This window comes from Natator depressus, chromosome 17, assembly GCF_965152275.1.
Source record: "Natator depressus isolate rNatDep1 chromosome 17, rNatDep2.hap1, whole genome shotgun sequence".
NCBI classification, from domain to species: Eukaryota; Metazoa; Chordata; order Testudines; family Cheloniidae; genus Natator; species Natator depressus.
Genome location: NC_134250.1, coordinates 18,527,938 through 18,554,226, shown reverse-complemented (window position 1 = coordinate 18,554,226; position 26,289 = coordinate 18,527,938). Strand labels below are relative to the sequence as shown.

Below are 26,289 nucleotides of genomic sequence, written 5' to 3'. Positions count from 1 at the left end.
AGTCTGCTACAACCAGGGGGCTTTTTGCTCATGCAGTAGATGCTCATACACTAAGCTTCAGAGGTCCCAAGTTTGATCCCGCTCACCAACAACCCAGGTCTGTCGGCATTACAAAGTGTGGGCTCATCCCAGCTCATCCACTGGGAAGTCTCGAAAGCTCAGGATGGGTTTCCTCAACTAGGGGAAGAATATAACCTATGCCTGCTAGGTTAGTGAGTCTGCTACAGCCTTAACTAAAAGCCACATGGCTTTTAGCTCACCACGTTTTAGACCACCTAGATGTTAATGAGTCTGCTATAGCCACGTGGCTTTTAACTCATGCAGTAGATGCTCATACACTAAGCTTCAGAGGTCCTAGGTTTGATCCCGCCCACCAATGACCAGGGTCTATCGGCATTACACAAGTACAAAATTTTGCAGCTGTGGGACATTCTTTGGGGTAAGAGATCTACAACACATAATAAGGTATGAGGTTACAGCCACTACTTACTGCATCTGATGCACTAATTTTTTTTTTTTAAGGGGTCTGCGTTTCAGGTAGTTGAAAGCAGCTATCAAATCCCCCCTCATGCTTCTCTTCTGCAGACTAAATAATCCCACCTGTAGCTCTCCCACCTGGACACAGCGGGCACAAACTAAAAGCTACCTAGTTCACATTAACTTTTTAGTCCTGTTTAAAGGCCACTATGGCCAGATCTACAGACCTTAGGTCGGTATAACTATATCACTCAGAGGTATGAAAAATCCACACCCCAAGCAATGCAATTATACTGACCTAACATCCAGTGTAGACAGCACTATGTCGACAGGAGCACTTCTCCCATCAACATAGCTACCGCCTCTCACTGAGGTTGATTAACTACACTGAGGGGAGAAGCTCTCCCATCTTCTCTGAAGCACTGGTGCAGCTGCACCACTGCAGAGTTTTAAGTGTAGACCGGCCCTAATTTAAAGTGAACTAGGCACCTTTTAGTTCACGCCCACAGCATCCACACAGGGGAGTTACAGCACAGCACACCAGTGAGCACCGCAATTCACACCATTGTAGTCCAAACAGCAGGGCTGTGAAGACATAGCCTTAGAGCACATTACTTTTTAAAGTGTTACAGCCTGATCCAAAGGCCATTAAAATCAATGCAAAAATTCCTCTCTGGCCTAACCACTGTTCGGGAAAACACCACCTGCAATAAGTGCTTCATTGTCAGCCACAGTCAAAACGTACAACTCTGCAGCAGGTTGCAACCTCCTTTCCCATAAGAAAGGACCTCATGCATCAAAATAATTACAGGTTGACTTTTTGAAATTATGACTATTCTAAAGAGAAAAATGTCTATGGGAACAGAAGTAGTAGCAACAGTGTTAGAACTTTCTGTAATTTTTTTCTTTCAAATACCACCTATAAACATTAGGGTCCAAAGAGCTGTTTAGAGTCTAATGTTGGTACATATTTTATATATCGTTTTCCCTCTTCAATGTAAGCCTATATATATTTTATATATGCACATTATTTAATATACATTAACATTTACATTATATTTAGAATCTAAATGGTTTAGGACCTACCCTAGATACAGAGTCTCTTTCCACTATGTCACAGCTGAGATCAGCAGGAGGACCTGACCTGGAGCCCCACTGTTATAAACGAAAGGGGGCTGCTGGCAGTATTCTCTGTGAGGGCCACTCCCTCCTCCAGGCTTTGAAACTGGCTCTGGACCTTAATCCATAATAGCATGAACCTCAAAGCACATTGTAAAGCTCATCTTTTTTTCCCCAGGCATTTGAAAATGAGGTGGAAGGATTGTAATGGTAGGCACTGTTGGATGCGGTGAAAGATTTCAGTTTTTAAGTTGCCTGGTACACTGGTGGTAGGTTATCTTCCATTGTACTGCAGCACTTAACCTAAAAACATTTACAAATACCCTATATCAAGGACTCCTTAAACAGGTGTCTTTTTTAAGCATTTGTATAAGCCAAAACATATTCCTTTTTCATATACATAAACACAAACACACATGGACCCTGCTCCTGCAAACTGCTCCATGCTTATAGCAGAGCTCTTGGTCCACACAGCCCCATTGAATGGCTACATCACTCCAGACTGAAGTAAACGTAGGCAATCAGAAGTGACAAGATAAACAAAAGCATAGTCTCTTACCTCCCCCTGGAAACTCTTCAATAATGGAGCTACCTGTTTGCGCAGGTCCTGCAAGACAAAAGCAAAGGGATTCCATCAGGAAACAGCCATTTTTAAAAAGAAAGTATATAAAGAATAATTTTCATCAGAAGAAAAGTGATTATTAAATATTTAGAATGGAGCAGCACATTGTCAACCTTTTTTTTCTAATTTTTTGAATACTGATTTGAATATTGATTTTGAAGCTTGACTGTATTTTATGGCAATTTTTGTTTAATCAGAGGTCAGCTAGAATTCATTCTGAACAGGATCATGTTTCCAATGTAATAGTTTCCAGTTTGGTACACACTTATGATTGTTGCAAATGATGATAACTGGTTAAAGGTGGTGGTAATGTTGGGCAGACAGTGAACTCTTTTAGTCTTATAAGTCCATTGGAACAGTGAAGTGAATAATGTGATCTGAAGTAAATGTGTGTGTCCACCTGAAAAGCATTCTAACTATAGCCCTGAATTTAAGTCAAAGTCTCCTTCGACATGTGTGAATTTGCATTAATGGGAGTTACACTCAAAAGGAGGAAAGGCCATGAGGAGCCACAGAGTTGCCAACCATCCAGGATTGGTCTGGAGCCTCCCAGAATCAGCACTGATCTCCCAGTGACTATCGCAAGCAATCCAGGAGATTTTAATAGGATATTTTCAGAAAATGACATTACATCATGTTGATATTTTGGGTAAAAATCTCCTGGAAAAGCTTCAGTCGGAGTTGGCAACCCTAAGGGGCCACCACCTTAACCAAGGACAGTTTGGCTTCGTCCCTATTGAAAGAGGGAACTTTTGTAAAGGGCTGCTGTAATTCCAGTGCCTTTGAGAACAAAGAGAAATAGTAGCCATTTTGAAAGTGGGAATTCTTTGTGGTTCTTCTACAGAGAATTCATTATTCGTTAGCCCCTGCTAAAGAAGAGTCTTTCAGTTATGAAGTATGATGGCAACAAATGGCCATTAATCCTTAAAAAAAAAAAATTAAACAGGCTTCAGATGTAACCTACACATACTACATGGGAAATCTGAAAAGTCTATTACTTCACCATCAAGATCATTTGGGCAAAAACATAGTACAGTGGTCTGATAGTACTAAATTTCTTAAAGGACCTTCTTTTAAACTCATTTTAATTCTAATTAACAGATGTACTTATAAATTCTGAAAATTCATTCTATGCCCAAAAAGTAAGTGCTGTAACTGGGGAGAATATTCTGTAGATTCTTCAAGTGGTTAAATCCCTATTTGAAGTGCAAAAGTCAACTGTGGAACCATATGCAGCACTTGTATAGTTTATATACTTGTAAATATACCTAAAATATAGAGACTACACACAACAACAGGGAGGTGCTGCATTAAGATTTTATTGGTATGACTTATGGATTGGCAACATTACAAGTGGCAAAGCCATGAGCTGCACAAATCATCCCAAACAAGTGTCACTGAAACTTTATACCACTTCATACAACCATGCCATACATGTTTTAATACAAAAAGCTGTTCTTCAACCTTTCTAAAAATTGGCTACTTTTTGTATCCTTCCATCTGTAAAATCAGAGTCCCCTAGTTATAATGAATATCAAAGTCAGAAAAACTTTGAAAAATTATCTTTTTAAAAACAAATTTAAATGGCACAATTTCAAGGTTCAATATATTAGAGACTTCTAGAAACTCGGCCCTCATAGAAAGCCAGGAATTTTGTCTTACCAGTGGTAAAAACCCTTTTTCTTTGAACCTGAACTTAATTTTGCCCATCCTGGTTCTTACATGAGTGTAATTTCTTGGAGGAAATGGAAACAATTTTCTGGCAGATTAATTTTTTTTTAATGGCAGTTGTTTGAAGCCATTTCATATTCCAATTCTCTGAAGCTGTTTCAGAGGGTTTATATATCAGAAGTCCTAACTGGGATGAATTAGTGCCCAGAATGCAGGTGAAGGTGTCAAAGACAAATGATTAGTTGAAGAACTATGTTGTAAGTATAATTTATCACACAGTCTTTCAATTTCATTGCATGGCTTTGCACTGTATCATATGACTATCACCTTACAGTACACATCCATCTCATGATAAGAATACCATGGTAGCCATATAAAACTCTCTTTAGCACCCAACTAAAACACTGATTAGAACACTGATAGTTCAGTCCAAAGAGGACTGTGGAGAGGTTACAAAAGTAACTTAGGAAACTGGGTGAATGGGAAACACAATGGCAGATGAAATTCAATGTTGATAAATGCAAAGTAATGCGCAGTGGAAAGCATAATCCCAACTATACATACAAAATGGTGGGATCTAAATTAGCTGTTACCACCCAAGAAAGATCTTGGAATCATTGTGGATAGTTCTCTGAAAACATCTGCTCAATGTGCAGCAGCAGTCAAAAAAGCTAACAATGTTAGGAACCATTATGAAAGGGACAGGTAATAAGACAGAAAATATCAAAATGTTACAATAGAAATCCATAGTATACCCACACCTTGAATACTGCATGCAGTTCTGGTCACCCCGTTTCAAAAAAGATATATTGGAATTGGAAAAGATACACAGATGGGCTGCAAAAATGATTACAGACATGGAACAACTTCCATACAAGGAGAGATTAAAAAGATTGGGACTCTTTAGTTTAGAAAAGAGGTGAATAAGGGGGGTGGGGATATGGTAAGTCTACAAAATCATGAATGGCGTGGAGAAAGTAAGGAAGGAAGTGTTTACTCCTTCACATAACACAAGAACCAGAGGTCACCCAATCAAATTAAAAGGCAGAAGGTTTAAAACAAACACAAGGAAGTATTTCTTCACACAACACACAGTCAACCTGTGAAACTTGCTGGTAGGGCAGGGGTGGGCAAACTTTTTGGCCCAAGGGCCACATCAGGATTGCGAAACAGTATGGAGGGCCAGGTAGGGAACGCTGTGCCTCCCCAAACAGCCTGAATGATTTATTACATCACAACACAAAAACAGCAGACATTTAAATAGGTCAGAATTTAAAGTATCAAAGCACTGATAAATACTTCAGGCTAACAAAGCTTCTATTTTAAGGAGCAAAAAGCTTCATCTCAAAGTATAGCATAAGGTCCAAATGAAACCCTGGTGTAACTCTAATAGTAATCGGGAAAATTGTGCTTGTTACACCAATTCTGAATTTGACCGTTGAGTCATTTTAAAAATGACCTGTGAAATCTGAGTAATTGTTTAAAATTCCAGTTAAACAGATTGCAATTTCTAAGCCTACAGTCAAATATATTTACAACTTGAAACATGGCTCTCCATTCACCCACCTCCAAGTTCTAACATCAGACTTCCAAATGCATCCTCCAAGTACGCAAAATACTAACAAGCAGGATTACATGACATGGTGGCAGAAATACTTGTGCCACGTTTATTCTACAGCTTCCACCATTAGTAAAACTATGTTTAAAAAATTTCCTGGGGTAGATGCATCCTATGAGTGTATACGACATTCCCTTTATGACAGGTTTCAGAGTAACAGCCGTGTTAGTCTGTATTCATAAAAAGAAAAAAGAAAAGGAGTACTTGTGGCACCTTAGAGACTAACCAGTTTATTCCCTTTATGGGCTCTGACATTCAAAGTGATTCAGCCAATCCTCTATTAGAGGGTGCTATTGAATTGGGGACCAATTATAATCAGTCTTTGGGTTTGCTGGAGTGGTGATCACTTAATACAGGCAATTGAAACATGTAAGAGGCTTTGATACCTTGGAATGGTAGCTAAGGGCAATAAAGGTGTGGCACTTAACACTCTTCATCTTATCTCCTTCATGTAACAATAAACTTTGAGAAGAATGACCAAAAAAAAAAAAAAACTTATATTCTGCTCCAGTATTTTAAAAACACCCAAAATAAGTGCACCTTTGAAAGGAATGGTAAGTAAACTGAACTGAGTATCACACACCAGAAGAAATGACTATGCATTTTCACCTGCTCGTTATTTTTGCAAATTGTTTTAGTTTGGTCTAGTAGTTTTATAAGTGCTTACTAGGCTAACTGGCATTAAAACTTCAGACATCTCACAAAAGAGAGGAAGTAAAAAGAAAACCACAGAAGTAGTCAGAACTACGTTTGCCCCGAGTCACCAGCTAAATCACTCCTGCTAGATTTATTTTTGGCAGTTTGAGAAATTACTTACCAGACTATGGCTCCAAATATTATACTAATGTCAGATATAATTCTACCTTCTCTGCCCTAAACTGGACAAAAATAAGGACGCTCAATTCTGACCCATAGGAACCTGTAATGTTGGTTAGCAAGGACACCATATGACTTATTATCCTTTTAAAATGTAGTGGCCTTTATTGTCTGGGCTGTGATCAAAATAGGAGCTGCAACCAAATCCAGCCCTCACACACAGCTCTGTAGCATATCACTGTGATTCAACACTACAGCTAGAAAGGGTACATTCAACTGAACATTAGAACAAATGATAATTTGTCAACACAAATGCATCAAAGACTGTACTCAAGTGCTCCTATACGATCAAATTAGAAGCATATTTTTCCTTGCCATCTAAATGTGCTCTCTCTGTGGATGATTTATCAGGACACTGCCTTTTTCAGAAAGCTCCTCTATCAGAGACGAACTCAGCACCCCAAAAAAGTATGAATTAGTATGTTGTAGCGCTATCAAGATCAAATCTGTACAACATTGAAGGCCAATATGGTATCTCTTCTCTTTAAAGTAAGAAGAAACAACCAGTTTTACATTTTGATAAAAGAGCTACACAATGAAATCTGAATCCCAATAATTTTTTTAACTCCTTTTTCATTGGCATTAAAAATAACCCTTCAGACAATGAAGCAACAGTAAACCTAGGATACAAAATTGGACACCAAATTTGTCTTTTTGATATCCAGATTGTATTATTTATCTATTACCATCTTCATATATTGCACTGGTGTATGCAGATATACCAACTCAGGATTAGGCTAGCAACACTGCACTTTTAATTTACTTTCTCTCTGAAGCTACACAGGACCTTTTGCTTTCTCTTAGGCTTTGTCTACACTACACAGCTTTGTCGCTAAAAGTCAGACAGTGTAATTGCTGTTTGTTGGCACTTTTGCCGACAAAATACTTCCACCCCCTACAAGCGGGGTTCACGCTGTCAACAGGACAGCGCTCCTGCCAACAACAAGCCATTTACACTGCCACTTGCCATGGCAAAACTTTTGTTTTTGGGGGGATGGGGGAGGAGGACTTTAAGCACCTGTGAATGACAAGGTAGTGTAGACAGGCCCTTAGACTACTTCATCTCATTTACGTCCAAAAAGCTCATCTCTAAAATGCCACAACAAAAGCCCTGTGACCCTGGTTTGATAAAGTGGTTTTACAACATTGTCTTGACCTGTACAGCTTTATCATCCACAAAAGTACTGTATCCATTTGAGGAGGGGAGACGGGGGGGGGGGGGGGGAGAACACATCCACTAGGGCAGGGAAAGTGTTCCACCCGTTACCTATGGTGCCACATTTTCTATGATCTGTCCTCTAGATTATCTATTCTAGGTGCACGTTGGCTGGTGAATGTCAAAGTATCTGGCGGAGAAATCATAATGAGAAGCAGCCCAGTTGTATCAGCATCAGTGACATCATTAGTTCAGCTGTCACATTCTATTTTGGAGCTGGCTCATCACAAGAAGATGCTAAGGCTTTTCTGCCATCTTACCCTTTTGCATGTCCTTCCTTGTTAGGCTACATGTAATAAGGAACTAACAACTGGCCCTACACTGAAAATTGGTAAGGCTGAAAATTATGACTCCAGATGCTTTCCGATGAGACTTAAAAACAAAAAGTAGAATACTTGGGGGGGGGGGGGGGAGGTATTTGTTAGCTCAATCCACATTACCACTTAAAAAAGGGGACAGCCAGTAGCAAACCTCTCTTCTAGCCAAAAAGTATTTGTATACAGCATACTGTTTATTTCTTTAGAATGGGAAAATATTTCCCAGGGGAGAATTGCCCACGCTTGGGCCACACATCTATTATCTCAATATATGATTGAAACTCTATTTTATATTTGCATACAGCTAAAAAAATAACCCAGTAACCAAGCACAAAGCATTTGATGAGGAAAGTCACGCTCAACTTTGGAGGTGTGTTGCTTACATGCTTTAAGGCCCCAAACTGTATCTCAAAGTTTACAGGCAACATGGAAATTGACAAGTTAAATCTGAATGCTGTCCCTTCTAGTTAGAATTCCGCTGGCCACCTTACAAATATCTGGCATGCGTATATGCTTCACCCAGTTAGAGGCAAAATTAACTACTAAATGGTGGTCATCTGAAGTTTGACTCATAACCATAAATAACACATAGGCAGAGATTACAGTATTTTATTACTTGTTTCCAGTTGTGCCCACAGATAAGTCTTCTGTGAATGAATACAAAGCCAGTATACCTTCCCCCTCACAGGTAAACAATTTTGAAAAAAAATATTAATGGAAACATCTACGCCTTTTTTTTGTGTAATAAACTTCACTGGAATCAGTTTAGCCCTTCAAATTGAAACCCTAGTTGCATACACAAGCAGATATTGCAGAGGAGCTGAGACAAGGTATTTATTTCCTAAAATAAGGCACGTTAAAAATCATATGATCAAACAATTCTGTTGCTCAATTTATGGTATGATTTAATGAGATGTAAAGCTTCTTGTTGCTTAAGGCTGCTAAAACCTTTACTTGGTATCTAATCATTAGAGAATGATTCATGTTGCTATCAATTTAATGTGATACTTTTGGTCATTTTAACAGATGAGAACACATTAACACTCCAGCTTCTCCTCTGTACAAAAAAATCATTTAAAATTACATTTTATAGGTAAGTTTCTACCTATCATACTGATAAATAAATAATCTTGATTTACAGTAGCAGAATGTACACCACACTTCTTTCAAAAAGATTTCAGTTCACATATCTCGTGAAAATTCCATTAGCTTTAATTATTTATTAGCAGAAGAATTAGATTACTGTTCTTGACCTATTTTTTCAGAGTATGGGTCCACCAGCAGTGAAATGAAAGAATATTCTATTTGTGAAAAGGCTGATTTACTGGGGATTCCAGTTTAAAAGTATGAACTATCCCCAAAACAAAGAAATTAGAATGTTGTACCCCACCATAGAATCTTCTATGCAGTAGGCAGAATTCTCACTCCGAGTTCCGATATTATTAAACATAAAAGGTTTCTTTGAAAAAGATGGATGTTCAGTCATCTTGGTCCTAATCCTGCAAAGCTTTAGTTATGTGAGTAACCCTAGAAGAAGGTGGAGGAAAAGATCAAGTCTCTAGAAGGGAGGTTCAGCTTTCTTAGTAGCATCATGCCCATTTTCATCAAACCCTGCAAAGAAGCGCTCAAGCAGGTTATGGGGCCTCTGAGTGGATTGCCCGTGATTCTGCAGAGTTTCTGGGCAGACTCAACGGTCTAATCAGTAGATATGGGGGAGAGAAGCAGACCTTGCACCCCTCCCAGCAGAAAAACATGAGGGGAATCTCTGTAAGGAGATCTTTGCAGAGATTTCCTGCTGAAACCACCTCCAGTATTTGTTTTTCTCTTTTGTTTTATTTACCATGGGCATGTGTGATCTGGCCCATTGACTTCAATGGAACTACTCAGGAGAGTCAGACTTTGAAGGATCTTATAATTTCTTCCAATTTAAAAACTTGTAAGCTTTTTATTTCTTTTTCTTCAGTACCTATGCAGCAATGTGCAAACACTTATTGATTACCTTCAAAATTGTTTACAGCATGAACTGTGCAACAGAAGCACCGTGGTATCCACTTATGTCAAAGCAATTTTTTTATATCACTTTACAGGTCAATTTAGCCAGCTACACATTTTAGAAACATGCTAAAAACCTTATGGTCACTTATAACACAGTTAACATTGGACAAAAATGACATGAACAGAAACAATTATGAAACTTTGAACTGTTGTTGCCAACAAAACAAATTCATTCAAACAAAGGAGAAACTACTGAAAATATCAAATGACAATCTTTACAAGGGGCTAAAATCTATAGCCTGATAATTTTATTTTCTTCAATGTTAAAGATGAGAATTATTTTCTTATGAAGTTCATTTTAAAAATTACAATAAAGTTGCTTTTTCCATCTCCTCACTTGTTGTTAACCTTATCTGTTACATTTTTATTTTCCCAAAGCTCAGTGAGAAAGAACAGATCACCACTGAATGGGAAAGTTGGACATATTTTCAAACAACTGAATCGATTTTAAAACCTATGGATTAACTCTTGTGCTAACAGGGGTTTTCCCTTGCAAATACTTTGTCTTGCTTTATTGCTAATTATCGTGGCACTAAACTACCTGCAGAAGGTGACAAGTGACACTGAATATATGGCTCCACAGATAAAAACCTTGTAACGGGAATAATTTTATGTACATATCCAAGGTCAACAGAGTTACACATCATGTCTAACAATCAACATTCTTTCAGAAACCCTAACAGGTCTAATAGAAGGTATAATCTGTGATCATAAATACAAAGCTGCATTTTTGGCAGTTTGAGGCAAAGTGTAAAATTAGTCAATAGTACAGGATCTTGAGATGCCTTGAAGGGAGCCATTCTTATGCTAATGGTAGGACAACCATGCTTCCCAGAAAACCAGGAACATCCTAATTTTCAGATCTTGTCCCATTATCCCTGTTGGATTTTTAAAAAGGGCATTTTCTCCCAGTTTTCAATAACACCTGCAGATTCTGGCTATCTGAAGGTGCATAACTGAGCTAATGAAACTGAAGACAGAGGAGGTGCAAATATGTGCAACCAAACGACTACTCCCAACTTAGTCTGTCAAATATTGCTACCCTTGCTTTCTTTATCCCCATGAGATCTCCCCATTCAGTTGCCAAAGCCCTTCTGTGAGTATGTCCCTGACACCTTACCAAAACCATGGCCTCCTGTATTATTTCCTTCTTCACCTGCTACAGTTCTCAAATTTTCCATTTTGAAACTTTGTCCACCCTACTTACAGAAGGAGAAAGTTCAAAATACTTCACTCATTATTCAGAATTAGAGCTTGTATAACAAAAAGCTCTGTTCAGTGCAGCATTTAGAACTTTTACAATGTAATTATCACCATGCTTTTTAAGCAAAAAACAAAAAACAGAAGAATATACAATGGGCCTAATCAGATCCTGATGCATTCATCTTGCAGAAAATGCATTTAGGTTTAACAGCCCACCATAAGAGACTACAAATCAGTGTCAATCCTGGTTTAAAGGCAGACTTACACTTTTCTTTTTTAAAGTAAGTCTACTTCATAAAGAGACAGTTCAGAAAAATAATTTTGCCTGCAATTTTCTGTATTCTGCCTGCTAGTAATGGTGTTTTGTGCTTGAATCAGAGTGCTCCCTAATTTGTCACTCAGTCTCCCCCTCCCTCCTCTCCCACAGTAAAATAAGAATCCTGTGATATGTGGTGCAAAGGAAATGTAGACAAAGGATTTGGACTTCCTTGTAAACTCAAGTAGAAGGTAGATGTGCTGAGAAGGCCTGTTCAAAAGCCCACTTAAGTCAGTGGAAGACTTTCCATTTATTTCAACAGGCTGCAGTTCTGGCCATAAGAGAAGCTATTGTTTCTCTTATGAAAGAGAAATAGCTGGCCAAGAAAACTATAAAAAAAAATCACCTTAAAAGATTAATAAGTTTGTATGTCAATTTGGTATAGTTGAATATTTTCTGTAAAGTTAATGTCCTAATTTAGTAGCATTTTAATTTGTCAGAAGGGCAATTTTACTGTTCTAATATTAAAACAAAAGGGCCAACTTTTAGTCTCCAAGATCCATACACACAACTTGCATATTTCAGAGAACTTTTGTGCACAAGGATGACAGAGGAAGTTGCAGATTCTAGTGTTTGGTTTTTCCATACTTGGATCTGACTTATGGATAGGTTTTTCAAAGTCATGTTCAGTGACTGTGAACAAATACATGTGAGTCAACTCCCGCCTCCGCAAACCATGTGTCTAAATATAGGTCCATTTACTCATTTGTGTGGTTGTAATGGGCCATATTCTGGCTCTCCAATAACCAAGTTGTCTAATTCTCTCTTTACTGGCGAAAACATTCATGAGTCCTCACAGTATTTGTTCCTTCCTCACATAATATTAGTCAGAATCTTGATCTGAAATGGTCAGGGTCAGAACAGCATAACTAACCAAAAAGTGCAAAGCATTTTTCCTTAGAACATCTCAAACATTGAGAAAAGGTCTGAACATTATTGCTATTTTAGACAGATTCACGTGGACTGATTGAGGTGTTTATATCACAAAACCACTGTCACACCTAGCATCCTGAATAGCATTACTAAAAGAAAATGTATTCAAAGCAAAAACCTTACATAGCTTCATATTTGTATAAAGTTATGATCTGTGGAAATTTGGCACTTACCCATATACCAGTTTTAAAAGTTAATGCATTAGGATGTTTTACACATATGTATTTTTAAACAGAGAATATGTGCATTTATCTAATGAATGGTCCAAACAAACTATATTAAATCCATTTGTTAAGGAATCTCTGCATAAAATGTTCATGACAGAATGTGGTACTGCAGGAACACCTAACTGGACAAACAGGTTATGGGGCCGTCGCTATGAATGAGGCACTGGGCATACAAACACTTTACGTGTCCCAATAATATATTCCTATTAATTCTTTAAATATTTTAAGAGCTATTACAAATTTCACAATAAAAAAAATCTTAAAACTGTGTGACACTGATTCTAAGGCCAAAAGGAGCCACCGCTTGACCTCCTGTATAGCACAGGCCACCAACAGCACCCGCACAATAAACCCAACAACTGGAATTAGACCAAAGTATTGCAGCACATAGGAGACTGGACTATTATGTGCCATATGCAGAGAATAGGGGGGATTGAGGTGCACTGGTGCCTGAAGCCCCTGCAAGGGCAGGGAAATGATTGAGATATGCCCAGATAAACCTGGCAAGTGACCCCCACCCACACACGACAGAGGAAGGTGAAAAAACTGCCAATTTGATCGAAGGGAAAATTCCTTACAACCCTATATATGGTGATCAGTTAGACCAGGGGTTCTCAAACTGGGGGCCGGGACCCCTCAGGGGGTCACGAGGTTGTTACATGGAGGGTCGTGAACTGTCAGCCTCCACCCCAAACCCCACTTTGCCTCCTGCATTTATAATGGTGCTAAATGTATTAAAAAGTGTTTTTAATTTATAATGGGGGGGCGGGGTCGCACTCAGAGCCTTGCTATGTGAAAGGGGTCACCAGTACAAAAGTTTGAGAACCACTAAGTTAGACCCTCAGCATATGAGCAAGAACCAGCCAGCCAACCACCAGAGAGAGAGAGAGAATGAATATGCTTGGTGCCAACTCAAAACCCAGGCCCTCCCCATCCTATGTCCCATCTCCAACCAGGGCCATCCCTGATGCTTCAGAGGAAGGGGAAAATAAATACATTTTTTTTAAAATCATCATCATCTTGATACTTCCAAACCATTCTTCCCCATCCCCCAATCCCTCCCAGCCTTGGTTATAGCCATTTGTTTGCTTACGGAGAGTGGTTCCTCTATGGGAAAAACCCCAATTTAATTTTTAAAAAAAATAGGAAATGTGTGGTATAGCTATAATACAATTTTTCATATTAAATTATATTTGATAGAACAGATTAAATGATTGTTAAATAAGTATGTAGTGCATATGTGCAGTAACTGTCAAATTTTTCAGGGGATCAGCGTTTCAACTTCACTAATTTCAATGGAGAGAGCAGTATAGTGGACTCTGGCAAGGTCTGAGGTTAGTAAAGGGAACTTCAACATTAAAAATGGTACTTTAACATTAAAAGAGGCACCCAGATTTCACTACAAAGTGTCTCATTGTAATAGGTTAGTGAAGCAAGTCTATCCACTGTAACACATTACAGTTTCCCATATGCTTAAGAGCAATTACCATTTAAATGCAGTCAAGCTAGTACCACAAGATTTCCAAGAAGGTGACAAACCAACAAAAAGACTCGTACATCAAAAGTCAATACACAAATTAATCTAATGTTACCTTAGTCCAGGGGTTCTCAGGACAAAATCTGGTGGCCTCAGAATGCTGGTGGCCGTTCTCACACTTTCCTAAAATGCTTAATTAGCTTTAGGAAAGCCAAATAAATATGCACACACACATGTCCAAATCATTGTAATTTATTTGTTGCTAGTTAGTAAGTCTGTTGGAAAAAGTGATATTTACATTCATACAAGTATCACTTTTCGCAGCAGACCTACTCAGCCCTGGCAAGCCTGGGGACAAATTAAGCCTGGAGGGAAGGTATGGGGAGATGGGGGTGAGGGGGGCTGGAGCCCGAAGCTCTGCTGCAAGAGCCCGAAGCCTCACAGCTGGAGGATGGGACCCAGGCCGAAGCCGTGTGGCTGGAGCCTGGGGCCTGCCGCCAGAGCCTGAAGCTCCAAGCCCCGTGTCCAGAGCCTGCCGCCCCGCCACCCCAGGGCTAAAGCCCAAAGCCTGAGCCCCGCCGCTCCAGGAAAAGTGGGGAACTCGCTGGCTGCCTGCTCCTCCAGCATTGTGCCCCAGGTGACTCCAGAGGGGGGCAGAGCCCAATCCCTGCTGATGGCTCCAGCAACCAACACCAAGGCGGTGCATCCAGGAGCAACAGGGAGGAGGAGGGAGAGCTACTTTTCCCTGCTCCCCGTCACAGCCCAGGAGACTACGGCTGCAAGAAAGGCCCGATGGCCGCATTTGAGAAATGCTGCCTTAGTCAGTGCACCCACTAATACGAGCCCAAAGTTTGATGAGCTGAATTTTTATCTTTCTGTTGACCTAAATCACAAATACAGTATAGATCTTCTGATGTTGTTCTAGCAATTGATTAACTTGTGAGGTTGTTCTTCTATTTTATAATTAGAATTTTTGCCAGAAAAAATCTAAAGTGTGACAATTGATCTGCCCCTGCTCCCACCAAAATCAATGGAAACAGGCTCAGGCCCATAGTGCGTATGCTCTGGTGGAAACTGGTACAATAGATATAAAGGAATCAATTAAGGAGGAGTCAGAGCAAACTCAATACAACAGTTATTCAATACTCTTTCCCCCACCAAACAAAGTGTATTTCATTAATTCAACTCTAAGAAGTTTCTAACAGCAGCACCTTCTCACAATTGTAATATGTAGTCTCCACTGGGACTAATTCCCAAATTTATAAGACTGAACTGTGAACTGTTCTAATATATTGTAGGCGAAAGAGACAGACCAGGAAAAGAAACCAACTGGACTGAAGTAAAGAAAAAAACCCAAACATTTTACTGTCTCTGTGCTCACTTTTTTCCCTATCATTGAAAGCATTCAAGCATAGCAGTGAATCACAATGCACTAAATGAGACATACTTGTGTATGAATATATCAACAGCATGAGTACTGGCTGCTCTTTTCCTAACATAGAAGGGAGAGGTAAGAAATTGCACTTAAAGAAAAAACAGTTTTATTGTTACAAAAATTCTGTTTTGTATAGGAGACTGATCACTTAGAAAGTAACTGTTTTGACAATGGCAAAATAAATTACTTGTGTTTTCTGGGGAATTCTATTGGCATCCAAATTCTCTGAAACTGTTACCAACTGCAAGGCCTTCATAATGCACTGTATTTCCCCCTCCCCCCTTTCCTTGTGAGCACACGCAATAAGCAGTTGCTCCTATGGGCTGCAGCTATTCAGGAACTTAATGCAGTTTAACAAATTCCCTATCTCTTGGCTGAAGCTGTTGGCTCTGACAGATGAATCAGAGAAGTCCATAAATGTCTTGAGGATTTGTGCAGACTTTTCTTGTATGACCATATATAGCAAGTACAGATCAAGTTATCTACAATCATTTTAACCTAAGCTTCAGACTTCTTACCTTATTCCTATCTTCATGGCAAACATCCTTGATCCACCATACAGCTAAAATGGATATAAAGCTGTCAACCACTCATCTGAAATGTATTTTCCTATTCTTTATGATCCATTATTGTAAAAATTATATATACAGTTACTTGACTTAAATAAAGGTATACTTAACTGGAAATGAAGCTATTTAAATGCTTTCGGCTCCTCAGAGAAAAATCAGCAATATATTGTGATTTAACCAAAAAACTCCTGTTGTGGAAAACATGTATTATAAAATGTGTATCCCATTTCCAATGTGCTGCAACTCTTAAACAGAGGAATAGGACCCCTACTGCTTACTTTAAAAAAAAAAAAAAAAATCAAACACCACAGTATGTCATTCAAGTTATCATACAAAGCAGTAAAAGAAAGTGGAATCAGCAGTAAATTCAAATAGACCAACACAGTGCCCTTAACTCTGACCACTTGGGGACCAGCATTCTGCACATGGACTTATCAAGGAATTCCTACAATGTCCAGGGCCTCAGATGAATCCATACACATTCTGTGTTGCAATTCAATATCTATCTATCGCTTTTCATACCTGTTTTATTTTTACCTATTGTTACACCCCGATACAGTCACATTTCTAATATACAGCGCAGAAAAGAATATCTAGCTGAGTATGCATCGCTATGGGCACCTAAGAGCAAATACGAAGTGGAGAAAAAACTGACTCCCTTGAGTGAAGTGCTTCAAACAAACAATATGAGAGATCTCAGGTACCACGAAGCTCAAGATAGCATGGCTCTATAAGGGAGCTCCTCAAATCCACGCACACTCACCAGTCATTCTGCACTTACTCAGCCTGTTGTTGAACCACTCCTTGCTGCTGTCAAGGTGCTCCCGTGTATGGCTTCATAAGCCACGTCATTACGGTATTGGCAGGGTCTCCCAGGATCACAATGGGCATTTCGACTTCCCCTACGGGTCTTCTGGTCCGGGAAGAAAGTCCCTGCTTGCAGCTTCCTGAACAGGCCAGTGTTTCGAAAGATGCGTGTGTCATGCACCTTTCTGGACCAGGCTGCATTAATGTCTGTGAAACATCCATGGTGATCCACAAGCACCTGGAGAACCACTGAGAAATACCCCTTCCAATTAATGTACTCGGTGGCTAGGTGGTCTGGTGCTAGAATCGGAATGTGTGTGCCATCTGTCACCCCTCCGCAGTTTGGGAAGCCCATTTGTACAAAGCCATCCACAATGTCTCACACATTGTCCAGAGTCACAGACTTTTGGAGCAGGATACAATTAATGGCCCTGCACACTTCCATCAACATGAGTCCAACGGTCGACTTTCCCACTCCAAAGTGGTTAGCAACCGATCAATAGCAGTCTGAAGTAGCCAGCTTCTACAGTGCAATCTCCACATGCTTCTCCAATGACAAGGCAGCTCTAATTCTCGTGTCCTTGCATGGCAGGGCTGGGATGAGCTCACCACACAGTCCCATGAATATGGCTTTCCTCATCCAAAAGTTCTGCAGCCACTGCTCGTCATCCCAGACGTGCATGACGACATGATCCCACCACTCAGTGCTCATCCCTGAGATGCGAAGCAATGCATCACGGGGCACTGGGACAGGACCCAGGATGCCCTGTGACCACCTCCGCTTTCCCACAACTCTTAGTGGCAGAAGAGGAAGAGATGCTCTGTGGGATAGCTACCCAGAGTGCCCTGCTCCGAATACCGCTGCAAGTGCCGCAAGCATGAACACGCTATTGCGCAGCCAGCTGACAGTGTGAACACACAACAGCGGTTTCCCTTCAGCGCTCTCTGAGCAGCGCTGTAACCTCCGGTGATGTGATTCTGGCAGTGTAGACATACTCTTAGACTGGCTACGACACTCACTCTCTCCTCTTGCTTTGTACAAGCTTTGGGGTTTGTTGTTGTTTTATAAATCAATTGTTTATAAAACAATTTTGAAATAATTTCTTTTCATTAGAAGAGAAATAATTCTGATGCTATATGTTAGCTACTTTAGAGCAAATTCATTACCTGCTTTAACAATGTGTTTTGTCCTTCACTGTGTCACTGAGAGTCTTCCTATTCTCTCAGTCTACTTTACTTATTCTATACCTCTTACATAATTAAAGATGTTATGTTCTCGTTTAGAAGATTTGCAAGACAGAAAATCCACTACAAGTAAAACATCCCTAAACTGGTGTCGTGCTAAGATATCTCATAGCTCCTAGGTAACAGATTTGGCTGATGAACTATTTGTTCATCGTCTTCAGTCATTTCTGGCAGCAATTCTTCATATTATCCAGAATTGTACTTGAACTGTACTCTGGCAATTTTGTTTCATGTGAAATTCCATAATGACTGGTTAATACAGCCACTAATCCAATGCTCGATAACTGTTACACTCTGTTTCTGAAAAACTGCTTAGTACAATTAATGCAGGTTCCTTTAGACTGGAAGCAAGAAACCACATTCTATTCTTCAGCCCAGTGATTCACTTGGCCTATTTCAAACTGGAAATTGTGATATTCCTTCAGTGGTCAATACGACTGCTTCAAAAACAAGTTAACCAGATGCACGCTAAAGGTATTTGCCTCAAGTTCTTGTAACTGGATACTTGGCTTTGATTGCCAGTGTAAAGGAATTTAAAGATTCTTCTGTCTTAATGGGCTGAAGGGATAGTTGCTTTAAGTTTCAGTTATCTTCTGTATATTTCTACCTCTCCTGGCAGTCTCTCTCTCTCTCATCATAATAGGTCTATCAGAGGCACCCCAATGCTATCTTAAAGAATCCTTATTGAGGTTACAGGAACAAACTAACTATCTCGATGTGTAGAAAGAATAGTAAATATGGCAGGCGACCAGCTTGGCTTAACAGTGAAATCCTTGCTGATCTCGAACACAAAAAAGAAGCTTACAAGAAGTGGAAGATTGAACAAATGACCAGGGAGGAGTATAAAAATATTGCTCGGGCATGCAGGAGTGAAATCAGGAAGGCCAAATCACACTTGGAGTTGCAGCTAGCAGGAGATGTTAAGAGTAACAAGAAGGGTTTCTTCAGGTATGTTAGCAACAAGAAGAAAGTCAACGAAAGTGTGGGCCCCTTACTGAATGACGCAGGCAACATAGTGACAGAGGATGTGGAAAAAGCTAATGTACTCAATGCTTTCTTTGCCTCTGTCTTCACGAACAAGGTCAGCTCCCAGACTGCTGCACTGGGCAGCACAGCATGGGGAGGAGGTGACCAGCCCTCTGTGGAGAAAGAAGTGGTTCGGGACTATTTAGAAAAGCTAGACGAGCACAAGTCCATGGGGCCGGATGCGCTGCATCCGAGAGTGCTAAAGGAATTGGTGGATGTGATTGCAGAGCCACTGGCCGTTATCTTTGAAAATGCATGGTGATCGGGGGAGGTCCTGGACAATTGGAAAAAGGCTAATGTAGTGCCCATCTTTAAAAAAGGGAAGGAGGAGGATCCGGGGAACTACAAGCCAGTCAGCCGCACCTCAGTCCCTGGAAAAAATCATGGAGCAGGTCCTCGAGGAATCAAATCTGAAACACTTAGAGGAGAGGAAAGTGATCAGGAACAGTCAGCATGGATTCACCAAGGGCAAGTCATGCCTGACTAATCTAATTGGCTTCTATGACAAGATAACTGGCTCTGTGGATGAGGGGAAAGCAGTGTACGTGTTATTCCTTGACTTTAGCAAAGCTTTTGATATGGGCTCCCACAGTATTCTTGCCAGCAAGTTAAAGAAGTATGGGCTGGATGAATGGACTATAAAGTGGATAGAAAGTTGGCTAGATTGTCGGGCTCAATGGGTACTGATCAATGGCTCTATGTCTAGTTGGCAGCCGGTATCAAGTGGAATGCCCCAAGGGTCGGTCTTCGGGCCGGTTTTGTTCAATATCTTAATTAATGATCTGGAGGATGGCATGGATTGCACCCTCAGCAAGTTTGCAGATGACACTAAACTGGGAGGAGTGGTAGATACGCTGAAGGGTAGGGAAGGATACAGAGGGACTTAGACAAGTTAGAGGATTGGGCCAAAAGAAACCTGATGAGGTTCAACAAGAACAAGTACAGAGTCCTGCACTTAGGACGGAAGAATCCAATGCACCGCTACAGACTAGGGACGGAATGGCTAGGCAGAAGTTCTGCAGAAAAGGACCTAGTGGTTACAGTGGACGAGAAGCTGGATAGGAGTCAACAGTGTGCCCTTGTTGCCAAGAAGGCCAATGGCATTTTGGGATGTATAAGTAGGGGCATTGCCAGCAGATCAAGGGACCAGATCATTCCCCTCTATTCGACATTCGTGAGGCCTCATCTGGAGTACTGTGTCCAGTTTTGGGCCCTGCACTACAAGAAGGATGTGGAAAAACTGGAAAGCGTTCAGCAGAGGGCAACAAAAATGGATTAGGGGACTGGAACACATGACTTATGAGGAGAGGCTGAGGGAACCGGGATTGTTTAGTCTGCAGAAGAGAAGGATGAGGGGGGATCTGATAGCTGCTTTCAACTACCTGAAAGGGGGTTCCAAAGAGGATGGATCTCGACTGTTCTCAGTGATACCAGATGACAGAACAAGGAGTAATGGTCTCAAGTTGCAGTGGGGGAGATTTAGGTTGGCTATTAGGAAAAGCTTTTTCACTAGGAGCGTGGTAAAGCACTGGAATGCGTTACCTAGGGAGATGGTGGAATCACCTTCCTTTGAGGTTTTTAAGGTCAGGCTTGACAAAGCCCTGGCTGGGATGATTTAGTTGGGGATCGGTCCTGCTTTGAGCAGGGGGTTGGACGAGATGACCTCCTGAGGTCCCTTCCAACCCTGATATTCTATGATTCTATCTTAAACTGAACTTTAACTTTGCCTTTGGACTTCAAAATGCACGTAGCTATTATTGAAAGAAGTTATGAAATTCCAATCACAGGGATACCCAATGGTAATAAATTATAGGAGATGTGGACAACAGGGAGAGAAGGATCCTAATCTTGTCAGGTTAACTGGAAAGAGATAGGATTATTACACCTAGCAAAAGAAAACTATAGTTTTTATGAGATTAGCTATATTTTTTCCACTGCCCCCAAAAAGAAAGAGATAAAGGAATTCCTATGTGAGAATTATGTGGCTTCAGTACGGTTTCTCAGTAATACTGATGATTACAAACAGGCATTTGGATCTATTATATAAAAGTATAAGGCTGCACACATGGATACGTAATTACTGTTTATCTTTTGGGAAAAAATAAATAGCAGCACTTTGGTATTCGGTATAGCGGCTTTCATCTGAGTATCTCAAATAAAATTTATAAATCTATTAAACCTCACAACTTTCACCGAGGAACGTATTGTTATATAGCTTTATTATTTACAAACTGTATCTATTTATGAAAGGAGAAACAGAATCTGGAAGCATAAAAGTTAACTGAAGAGAATGAGCCAGGACCAAAAACCTTCACTTTGGAACTCTGAGAAATCTGGTTACTTTTTCCTAAATACCACAATGGGTAAGCATTTATACACCATAAAGCAAGATTCACAACCAACCTATTGATGATACAAAACAACATAATAGGTAATTGCCTTAGTGACCATGAGATGGTTTTCAATCCTTGGTAAGAATATGTGGCAAACTGTAGCATATAAAGATATTTTACCATAACCTTCCAGCTTCAGTATATGACAGTTTTTAGTGTCTGGGCTGATTAACTATTAACTTTGTCCCCTATTTCCAGTCCAACAAGGTGATAAAACACCCAAATATAAAAGCCTAAAATGTATAGTATTAGAGGTGTAAAATTTGATTTGTACACTGCTAAATTTCTTCCTCTAAAGTGAAGAGATGGCAAAAGTTAAAAGAGAAGGCTCGAGTTGAGAACAGATATTACTTACACTGGCTGCTGATACAGCATGACTGATATAAATTGGTATCAAAACATTTCTTCTTCCCCCACCCCCTTTCCACCCAAAAAGGGTTATCTATCAAAATCCCGATATTTGTGAGAGTATTTATTAGACCCAAAGTTACGTATAAAATTTTCCTAAAAGCTTATATCTTGGACTATATCTCCCTAACATTTCTGAACTAACTAATGTTGGATAAATCCCGATGACTGCCATTGGACAACAAAGAACCAAATTATGATAAAGATGCTAAGCACTCTCTCATGTGGGCAATCACAAGGTTGAACACTAGCATTCCATTGTATATTTCATCATAAACAATTAAGAGCAGATAGACTTCTTTTATGATTTATACTCCCATTAACTGTTTACTGTGCTCTCTTTACTGGTATTTTTTCATAGTGAAATCGTAAGAGAAGAAAGGTAAACTAGTTTGTTCAACAACAACAAAAAACTGAGTTTGGACTTTCATCTTCTCTGATCAGATAAAAAAGAACGTGAGTTGATTACCTTTTTTTAATATTTAAAAATGCCTCTAATAGGCTAACAAAGCTGTAATTAAGTAGTTTGCCAATTGGTCTGGAAAGGATTATCTTCTACTAGAAAATTAAGATGGATATTGGATACACCAGGCTCTAGGGGCTATGATCACTTTTGTAAAGCACTCATACATGAAAAGATAGGAAAAATCCAATTGTATCCACATTAGATCTACATGAGTGGACGGATATTTTAAAGTATACTCATGGGAATGCTACTTCATACAACTTGACAATGATACACAATTCAAGATCCACTGTGGTTCTAGGTGACACCAGATAAACTTCACAAATTTCAGCTTTCTTGGTCAGTAGAATGCTGGCAAGCATACGACCAAAAAGTAATTTTACTTCTATATTTGTCCATAGCCAACTAATGGTTTACAATACTTTCTGGAACAACATTGCCAACTTTCTTTCAACCAATCAGATAATCTACTACTCCATGATTCCAAACAATGCTCAGACTCACCTGCATTCCACTATGAAAATGATAACCACTACAGAAATTAGTCTGGCATTTGAGTAGCTTCTTCACTCCTTTTTTCCCCTCCAAATTAATCTTTGCATTTCACCTCAAAAGTCGGTTTGCAGAAAAGCAAGAAAGTCTCAAGTTTTAAGCAACTGTAAACATAGGGCCTGATTCTCCCCTGCCTTACACTTAACTTGCATGGGTGTAAATTCCTACATATGGCACAAGGTGGTGTGAAATATTACCCCTAGTATGCTTCAGTGGATAATTCTGACTTGGTAGCACTTTACATCCACTTTGCCAGATGTAAATAACTACAGGGGATAAAGCAATGAATTGGGATCTTAAAATTTCTATATAAACAAAGAGGAATTCTTAATTCTATCCAGGGTATTTATATCTTATATTTTTAGGCAACATACAGTGGTAATACATGTTTCCTTTTAAGATACCATGTAATATGTAACTTGGCAGTTAACTCATGTGACCTATGCACTTTGTTAAATATTAAAAGGTCTGAGTATATTCTACCTTAATACAATAAAACCTTTTTTATATTTTTTGCCATTACATACAGATACGTTTGCAAAACACCTATGCGATCAGCACACAGATAGCTTGTTAGAAGACTCATCACCTAAGGCCTTGCCTACAACGGAAAGTTGTACTACTCTAATGATACTTATATAGTTAACGTGGTACAACCTCCCTAGCGTGTACACAGTTATATTGGAATAAAGGTGCATTACGCCAGCACAGCTATTGCCATATTCCCATAAGGCACCTTTATCTCAGTATAACTACATCCAAACTAGGCCTTGTATTAGTATAATGATATCAGTAAAAAATGCACATCACTAACTGACACAGTTATACTTGTACACCATTCAAGTGTAGACCATGCTTTTAGTGCTTTGTGATGTTTGTGAAACTTAAGCTATTTGACTCCATCCCCACAGAGTTTCACCTCTCCCTGAAACCATGTCAGCATGGGTTATCTATAGAAGTTTTCTCCTTGACACCATCACGATAAAAGAATCACCTGAACAGATTCCATCAAACATCTTCAACAGCTATTCTAGAATTTGAACAGTCCTTCACATACAAGAGTGATTGAAATAATTCAGCTGTGCAGCTATTCATCAAAGCAGACAATGCTGTTTAAGATGCAGATCTCAACATTTTAGAATATCTGAAATAACATTTTCAGTGCTGTTCTTGAAGACATTACATCTATAAGAAGTGTGGAAATATGTTTCAATGACATTATCAAACAAAAGAAGCATAAACATGTGGCAGCTACTATCTGAAAAGAGAAAATATAATTCAATTACAGCCAGCATGCTTTTTGAATAGTCCAGAATGTGGGGAAAAGTAATGCCTAAGGAAAAAACACATTGTCACAGTAGCAAACAGAGTCCCTTTTAGTCCCTCTGGAGCAGTGGTGGGCAACCTGTGGCCTGCAGGCCACACGCAGCCATTCGGGGTAATCCGCTGGCGGGCCACCAGACAGTTTGTTTACATTTGCACGGCTGCCTGCAGCTCCCAGTGGCCACGGTTCACTGTTCCTGGCCAATGCGAGCTGCGGGAAGCAGCAGTCAGCACATCCCTGCAGCCCGCACTGCTTCCCGCAGCTCCCATTGGCCGGGAACGACGAACCAGGCACAGTCTGTCAGGGTAATCCGCTGACGGGCTGCCAGACAGTTTGTTTATATTTGCACAGCCGCCCGCAGCTCCCAGTGCTCGCGGTTCGTCATTCCTGTGGTGGCTGTGCAAATGTAAGCAAACTGCCTGGCGACCCACCAGCAGATTACCCTGATGGGCCACGTGTGGCCCGCAGGCTGCCCACCCCTGCTCTAGAGTGCACCAGTGCATCTTGCTATGAGTGAAACAACATGGTGCCAACCACACACACTGGAACTTTGGGCTGCAATCCCCATTTCCCAGTCGTGTTAATGCAACAGGCCCAACTACACTGGGCACCTGGAAGTCCTTTCACGCCAAAGACCTGTGTGACCAGTGAGCTGATCAAAGCAATTCAAAAACAGCATCTTCAAAACAAAGTATTATTTATTCATTCCCCCAAAGGTACAAAGCACATGAAACAAAGGGTAGAAACAATAAAAAGCCAATACGGATGGGGCTTATTGACACCTTAATCTTTCCTTGACAGTTTTTGTAAACTTCCCTCAGCCCAGCTAACACCCAGTGCTCGCTGAAAGAACAGTTGCGCTTGCAGGATATGCGCCCTGTCTCTGAGCATCTCCTTGCCAGCCTGTCAGCTCTTGCGGATACTTCCTGGGCAATCTCTGGCCCTCACTCAATCCCCTCTCTTTTCTCAGCCTCAGTTTCTTCTAATGTTTAGTGTCCTCCTTTAGATCCTAGGTTTAGCTTTGAGAAGAGTAAACTGTTCTTAGCCTGGTTGAAGCCAGGTAGCAAGTAATTTCCCAATAAACAGCTTCCTCACTGTTTCCTCAAGGATTTTTATCTGTGTAATTGTTCAAGATGAGTTACTTGCTATGGAGTTAGATCAAAAAGGAGTTGTTAAAAGAACCAAGCATGGAAGGCAAAAAAAAACAAACACAAAGAGGTGTTACCCATATTCATATTTAAAAAAAAAAAAAAAAAAAAGACACATTCCCCAGTTTTTTCCCCCCACACACACCTACACACACCTTTAAGTACCTTTTTATGTCTGGTTAAAATACGGATACTTTATGTTGTGATAGTGATAAGTACTCATCAGGAATTAATTTCCTCAAAGTTACTGCTCATGTTTTTATGTAAACTAGTATTGCATTATAAATCATTCTATTTACACTAACTAATGAGGACTAGCTCTTTTCATGTGGGTAGGAGACAATCAAGTTAAGAAACTCGATTAATAGGTGCTTTCTGAAGACTACTTCAAATCAAGAATAATGAACAGCTTTCTCCTTCTCTTAGCTATTTTAGATACAATACTTAGGTACCTTAGAAATACCTACTTGCCAGACAACAACAACAAGATAGCATAGGAGATGTCCAAAAGGGCAATGGTATCTTGGTCTCTAACTTCCTGGTGTACGTGTGAGAGGGATTTCTGTGTTTACCTAGTTATTTTTCTTTCATCTCTACTGATTTTCATCTCTTCTTGATTTTACACTAATTAAACTAATAAGAAAGGTGACAAACAAATCACAGAATCAAAGAACTGGAAGGGACCTCAAGAGGTCATCTAGTCCAGTCCCCTGCACTCAAGGCAGGACTAAGTATTATGTAGACCATCCCTGAGAGGTGTTTGTCCAACCTGCTCTTAAAAATCCCCAA

The 26,289-nt window shown here is 40.0% G+C and overlaps 1 protein-coding gene across 4 annotated transcripts in view; it reads right to left on the bottom strand.

Moving 5' to 3' along the window:
- The window catches only part of CUX1 (cut like homeobox 1), a 399,694-nt gene that overhangs the window by 236,466 nt on the left and 136,939 nt on the right, over positions 1 to 26,289 (bottom strand). For all 4 annotated transcript variants that reach the window (XM_074975052.1, XM_074975049.1, XM_074975051.1 and 1 more), the window contains exon 3: positions 2,156 to 2,203. In XM_074975052.1, the coding sequence (XP_074831153.1) occupies positions 2,156 to 2,203 (48 nt within the window). The remainder of the gene's footprint in view (positions 1 to 2,155; positions 2,204 to 26,289) is intronic.